Source organism: Pygoscelis adeliae, unplaced genomic scaffold, assembly GCF_000699105.1.
Source record: "Pygoscelis adeliae isolate BGI_AS28 unplaced genomic scaffold, ASM69910v1 Scaffold154, whole genome shotgun sequence".
NCBI classification, from domain to species: Eukaryota; Metazoa; Chordata; class Aves; order Sphenisciformes; family Spheniscidae; genus Pygoscelis; species Pygoscelis adeliae.
The window spans coordinates 3,134,324-3,141,659 of NW_008825113.1; the positions used below are offsets into that span (position 1 = coordinate 3,134,324).

The 7,336-nt window shown below is 36.9% G+C and overlaps 1 protein-coding gene across 2 annotated transcripts in view; it reads left to right on the top strand.

Annotated features, from left to right (window-relative positions):
• Positions 1 to 7,336, top strand: part of DYRK1A (dual-specificity tyrosine-(Y)-phosphorylation regulated kinase 1A) — a 67,060-nt gene that overhangs the window by 57,213 nt on the left and 2,511 nt on the right. For both annotated transcript variants that reach the window (XM_009327975.1, XM_009327973.1), the window contains 5 exons: positions 2,026 to 2,312; positions 4,749 to 4,895; positions 5,275 to 5,415; positions 5,713 to 6,019; positions 6,344 to 6,468. In XM_009327975.1, coding sequence (XP_009326250.1) covers positions 2,026 to 2,312; positions 4,749 to 4,895; positions 5,275 to 5,415; positions 5,713 to 6,019; positions 6,344 to 6,468 — 1,007 coding nt within the window. The remainder of the gene's footprint in view (positions 1 to 2,025; positions 2,313 to 4,748; positions 4,896 to 5,274; positions 5,416 to 5,712; positions 6,020 to 6,343; positions 6,469 to 7,336) is intronic.

Here is a 7,336-nt window from a genome sequence, read left to right on the forward strand (position 1 = left end):
TTGCTTAGGCAGGTGATTTTAGGCTTGTTTCAAGCTGATTTCCAAATCCACTGGGGTATGTTTGAATAGTTCCCCTTTATTTAACACAGTATTTAATGAACATGACAGCATCGGTAAAGATCAAAAACCCCAAATAGGTAATGTTTTGACTGAATACCTTGTATTGCATGCTGTGCAAAAACTGATCATGGAAAACTGAGGCAGTTCACTGGAAAATATTTATAAGTATATTTACAAGTGTAGGAACAGTTGCTCATGAACATACTTTTGCAACAAGACTTAATTGAAGCATTCAGCATATTAATGTAAAAAATAAGTTGTCTGTAGGACATGTGGACAGTTCACCCTCACATAGGCTTTCAGGTACATGATGCTGAGAATAGCTGAATAAGGCTGAAAGCATTGCAAGTATTACAATATACTGTGTGATGTAAAATGTAGACTTCAGGGCAACATGGTTAAATACACTGTAGCCTGAGTTTTAAGGACATAAAGTTTAACTGCTTACGCTTCTGTCAGATCTCCTCTAGTACCTTCTGACTGGTCTCCTTCAGATCTAACACAAGTGTAAGAATGCATTAAGGTCTTCAAGTTTTGTGAAATTTGGTGGCAGAGCGAAGGAGTTCAAATGTCACGCCTTCGCTGAAGGAAAGATGTGGCAAGTTCAGCTCTTATCCAAACTATTTGAGCTGTGTGGCAGTTGCAGGTGGTACTAGCTGGCCAGTAGCATGCTGGCCAGTTAGAGTAAGTGGTGTTTCGTGCCAAGTTGGCGGGTCTCGCAAGCTTAGGTGGTGTGGGAAGGAATTTGAATTAAGTGTAGGAGGACCACAAGGACATGAAAAGGTACTGGTGCTTTCATGGTGGGAGGATAGTGGAAATGTGGCAAAGATGAGAAAATACGAAAGGTCTAGACAATGATGTATTGCAGGAACTAGCATCAGGGTGGAAGCAAATGGTATTGTTAGGGGTAAGTTGTAAGGGACACATGAAGAACTGGCTTATGATAATGGAGGGGAAAAAAAATCCATCGGACACCAAATAATAACCTTAATTGAAAGTCTAAATTCTCATTGTGCTAATATTGGTTCAAGATTTTATTATGACAAAAAGGGGAGTGTGTTGCTTTTTATCCAAGGGCTGAAGTATTTTTCCTATTTCAATTTTCTTTTACTTGTGGCAACCAACCTGAACGATTGACAGACTGGTAAACCCTGCTTGCCTCTAAACAGATTAATGTGATGAATTTTTCACCTATTTTGTGAAAAAAATTCATTGGATTTGGACTGGATTAGTTGCTTTCATACATTGAGATTATGCCTGATTGAAATGAATATAATACCTTTGGGATATTGATCAGTTTTATTAATTGAAGTAATCAATTGAAGTCACAGCTTAAAAATTGTGGTAATGTCTTAGTATATTTTAAATGAATCTGACAGTCAAATATTTTCTCTGTAAATGTAAGGGAAAGTCCTAATAAAAAATTCAGTCTCAAGCGCAATATCTGCTTTACTGTTGAGAATGCCACTGTACGTGCACTTTTTTCCAAACTGCTTGGACTTAAATACAATTTTCGCTTTAGGAGCATGGAGAAATGAACTCTTCCCTGAAAAAGATCAAAAGTATTGTGACAAAGGTTGCGTTACACAGAGTTTGCGCTTCTTGTCTTTTTTTGCTGATATTTTCATTTACCCACAAATGTGTTTGCCTTTGCTAATAGGGGAGCGATAGCTTATTTTGAAAAAATATCTCTTCTGTCTTTTAAATAATTTTTTGGTTAATATAGCTTTACTGAGGTACACCTGAGGACACTTCAGATGTGTAAAATGTCCCCCCGTACCCTAGGCATGGCAGCAATATTCTGTAAATAACCGTAGATCTAGGAAAAAAAAGTAACACTGTATTATCTTACTCACAGGTCAGCTTCATACCTATTGATTAAAATATTTAAGCATTGTGTTGTAATTAGTATTCAATACTTACCACACAGGATATGTGTTAATTCTTTTCTTCCCCTTTTTAAAGTGCATTTGAAACGCCACTTCATGTTCCGAAACCATCTCTGCTTAGTCTTCGAAATGCTGTCCTACAATCTGTATGATCTGTTGCGGAACACCAACTTCAGAGGTGTCTCATTGAACCTGACACGAAAGTTTGCACAGCAAATGTGCACTGCACTGCTTTTTCTGGCGACTCCTGAACTTAGTATCATTCACTGTGACCTAAAACCTGAGAATATCCTGCTCTGTAACCCCAAACGAAGTGCTATCAAGATTGTTGATTTTGGCAGTTCGTGTCAACTTGGACAGAGGGTGAGTATTAGTAAAAATGCTAATTATGCTACTGTTGGATACATATGAAAAATTTAATATTTTTAAGTCATAATACCTAGATAGCTAATTTAAACTTTATTAATGATGACTTAAATGAAATAGTAACTAATTTTTACATAGAGTGTTAGAGATCAACAGTCCATAGGAGCTTTAAATACGAATTTTAGTGTCATAGTAGATAGTTTCACCACAGTGATAAACTTTCCATCTTTCTTTTCTCCTTGGTTATCTTTTTATGCTATGTTAATGCAGAATGCATCAGCACTTGATTGTAGAAGTCTACAGTGCTATTAAATACAATACTCTTATTATTTTCTTATTCCATATGTATTACTCCTTCCACTTCAGCATGTCCTCTATGTAGTGTGCCTTGGAGATAAGATATTTGAGCGTTGAGACAGTGCAGTAGCTGGCTCTTAAAGACACTGGTTATAACTAACCCATTTTTAGAAACACTTTAACGACTGTGGAAAGACTGAATTGAGTTTAGTGGTGGTATTACTATGAGTAAAGATGCATGCGTGCAAAGCATTTCCGGAACAAAGGGCCAGATTGCTTTCTGTCGACAGTTCTTCAGATTAGGATAGATCTGTACTATTAAATAGTTGTCGAAAAATTTGTAATTGTGTCCTGTTGTTCATGTACTTTGAAGATGAGTGCATTTTTTTATTTGAGCTGTTAGAATCTGTTGAGTGTAATCTATCCAGCGTAGCCAATTAGCTCTATATTTGCTTTAAGAAATGTTAAAATATATGCAATTAACTATTAATATATTAAGATCATAAATAATTCTGCTTGGATGCCAAAGCCTGTTTTCTTTAGGAAAAGCTTTGAATCATATTCCTCAAGTGTTTGATTTGTACTGACAATTTGCTCACTGAAAAGTTTATCAGGACGTACCGTTCAGCTTGCACCTTATAGTTAGTACAAATACACTTTTTCCTGGTTGAGAGAATTATATTTGGCTGAGCAAGTGACCGCTTCCGTTCAGGGTACCTTTGCTTTAGTAGTCTGCACTGAAAAAAAATTGTTAGCTAGAGGGGTAAGGAAGGCTTCTATAGGTAGAAGTTAGACTTTAGTTTCTTTGAAAAAAGGATTTTGAGCCTTCCCAGGTCAGTTATGTACCTTTGGCAGTTTTATCTATACATATGTGAATGGTATCTTTTTGCTTTGAGAAAGCTGGGTGTTGAAAAAACCAAACCAACCAAAAAAACTCCCCCAAATATGCAACATTTGCAAAAGAGATGAAGTTTCAGAAGTAGGACTAGTAATACTGCAGATGGGATCATTTTATGAGAAGAACTAAGAAACTTCATGGACTAACTTTAACAGAAGTCCCCCAATTCTCTTTTGAGGAGTTGGGACTGGCCAGTAGCACCCTGTTGCTTTTTCCCATAGTAAGTTTGGGAAGAGCAGGTCAGAAGATTGAATATTGTATTGAAAGCAGTGATGAGACGTATTTAGATTAATAAAAGGGCTTTTTGCTATAAACTAGAAACTTTTCAGCCCAGGGTGAAGGAAGACGCCAGGAATTGAAATGAGATCTTGATTGTTTAGGTCAATAAGAAGATAATTTTGAGACGTTAAGAAGCACAAATACAAAAACCTACTGTAATTCCTCATTAAAGTTAACTTAAATAGCAGGAAGGAAATATCAGTACCTTTGTGGAAAGTGCTGGATAAAATTGCACGTTACTTAGAATATAAAGTATGGTTCTGTTTTGGGTATCTTGTTGTTTTGTTCTTTATTGCTAAGGGTTTTGGAGGTTTGGTGGGGGGTTTTTTGTTAATTTTTTTTGTTTGTTTCTTTCTTTTTTTTTAATATGCTTACAGTTAAGCCAGTCTCCAGGTTTAGAATCAAGATAGAATTATGTGTCTTGAAAAATGAGCAGGATAGTTGGGGGGTGAAGGAGGTTGCTTTTTCCCATGCGTTGATCTCTAGTTCCTGGAATGACCCGATAATTTAATCTCATTTCTCTTCATTAATCTCACAATAATTGTGGCTTTTGATCGTTTGCTATAGATTTTTTCTGAAGTATGTGATTCTGATGTGGCTTGTGGAATAGTTTTCCTTTGGGTGATACCAGACTAAAATCTTGTTGTAGGATTACCTGTAATTGCATGAGATTACACTCATCGACCCTAAAGTGTAAAGTACTGTCATCATGAGTGAATTTGCACTTCTTTTCTTTTCTCCTTTTTTTTTTTTTTTTGTGAGTGTGAACGCTAGTATTTTCTTAAGACTGAACATTTACATACTTTTATAAATGTAATGTATAGATACTTTTTAGTATCACTGATACCTTGGATTTTCCTACACTAGAAATCTATTTCATGGTAGTTCTGTTTTGTGATACAGAATCATAATCGTGCTCTTTGGATCCTGTGTATTACCTTTAGATACTTTTATTTCAGATATACCAATATATCCAGAGTCGTTTTTATCGATCACCAGAGGTGCTACTGGGAATGCCTTATGATCTTGCAATTGATATGTGGTCCCTTGGGTGTATTTTAGTTGAGATGCACACTGGAGAGCCTCTTTTTAGTGGGGCAAATGAGGTATGCAGCTGTATTACAGTACAAGTAATCTGATTTTTGTTTTGTTTTGTTCATTCTCATCGTGACTTTCATCTGTTTAATTGTAATGCATAAATTAGGGAAGTCTAGTAATTCTAAAATGAATAAACATCAATGACAGCGATGTCTTTTGTCAGAACTCTAAATTGCTTGTTAATAACTTTTCTGTTTCTGGGTCCCCCCTTACTTCTTACTCACTGATTTGTTCTGTACATACTGGGTTTTTCTTAAACTCACAATTAATTTAGAACTTGTCTGGGTAGTTAACATTTGCTTCCCATGTGACTATAGAATATCACTCTTGTCACACTGCTCAGCTGTCTGTCACATGTTTTTCAGAAATATTCTTTGTTTGGAACAGGTGGATCAAATGAATAAAATAGTGGAAGTTTTGGGGATACCACCTACCCACATCCTTGACCAAGCACCAAAAGCAAGAAAGTTCTTTGAAAAGTTGCCAGATGGCACTTGGAACTTGAAGAAGACCAAAGATGGAAAAAGGGTAGGTTACATAACTAGGATGAGAATATGAACTGTCTCTTTAAAAAAAATATATATATATATATAAAAAATGGTGAGGTGTTACTTTGCTTTACATCTTGCCTTACTGAAAATGTAGCTTTATTGTTGTTTGTTATTGTTCCATGTTGTAAGACATGTTGATTAAATAACACTTTCTGTAGTGTTGAATAGTTTCTTACTTTTATTTGACTGACTTCCTTTTATGGCATGTTTAAACTGTGCACATCCAAGGCTTAATATGTAACTTGATTTCAAGAAATTTCTAACTTCCCAACAGGAATACAAACCACCCGGAACTCGTAAACTTCACAATATACTAGGAGTTGAAACAGGAGGACCAGGTGGACGTCGTGCTGGGGAATCGGGTCATACTGTAGCTGACTACTTGAAGTTCAAAGACCTCATCTTAAGGATGCTTGATTATGACCCTAAGACACGAATTCAACCTTATTATGCCCTACAGCATAGTTTCTTTAAGAAAACAGCAGACGAAGGTACAAACACAAGTAACAGTGTGTCTACGAGTCCTGCCATGGAGCAGTCACAGTCTTCAGGAACCACCTCTAGTACATCTTCAAGCTCAGGTAAGTTTTTCTCATTAACAGGTAACAAAAGTATATTCCCTAATCACATCTAAGGAATCTTTCCCAGGTAAATGTAATCTCATTTTTTTGTTAAAAAACAAATATGTCAGTCATACTCATCAAAAGAATTATTTTAATCAGCTGGAACAGGTAACTGCTCCAACAAAAAATTAAAAGTAGATGAGCAAAAATGTGTGTGATTATCGTAGGTCTTGTATTTATTTTTACCTTGAAGCAGTTTAAATATCTTCATGCTGTCGTTGTTTTACAGCTTACTGTAAATTTTGTGTCTCTTTAGTTATTGTGCACGTTATGATTTTATAGGTGGATCTTCTGGAACAAGCAACAGTGGAAGGGCACGATCAGACCCCACACACCAGCATCGACATAGTGGTGGACACTTCACTGCTGCTGTTCAAGCTATGGACTGTGAAACACACAGCCCACAGGTACGCTTAAGTAGAGCTGTGGTCTGTTTGATTTATATGAATTTTCTGAGAATATTAAATCCCTAAAACTAATTAACACTTTCATTTCAGGAGTGAAATGGTTTAGACATAGAACTAGCCATCAGGTTTGGTTTTTTTTTTACCCCCAACTCTTGTATAGTCCTCTGTATGTTAGGTCAGTCATTTAGGCAGAAGTACTGCAGGCAGCTGTAAAAAATTCCATAGATTTGCAGAGGTGAAGGGTTTTGAATCAGTAGCCATAAATCAGGTGGAGCTGTCAGTGCTTCATCTTACACAGGGCGTAAGGGTACACAGAACTATGCATCTTCCAACCCAGTGAAGAACTGATTTGTACTACAGTAGACTCTGCTGGAGTTCTTACTTCCATTTTATGGTGTTCAGGTACTTCACCAACTTTATCATTGGCTGAATTAGTGTTTATTCAGTACTTCTACTTGGAAAGAAGCAACAACTCATTTATTAACTACAAATAGAACCATAGAATCATTAAGGTTGGAAAAGGCCTCTAAGATCATCGAGTCCAACCATCAACCCAACACCATCATGCCCACTAAACCATGTCCCCAAGCGCCTCATCTACACATCTTTTAAATACCTCCAGGGATGGTGACTCAACCACTTCCTTGGGCAGCCTGGTCCAATGTTTAACCACTCTTTCAGTAAAGACATTTTTCCTCACGTCCAATCTAAACCTCTGCTGGTGCAACTTGAGGCCATTTCCTCTCATCCTATTGCTAGTTACTTGGGAGAAGAGACCAACACCCACCTCGCTACAACCTCCTTTCAGGTAGTTGTAGAGAGCAATGAGGTCTCCCCTCAGCCTCCTTCTCTCCAGGCTAAACAACCC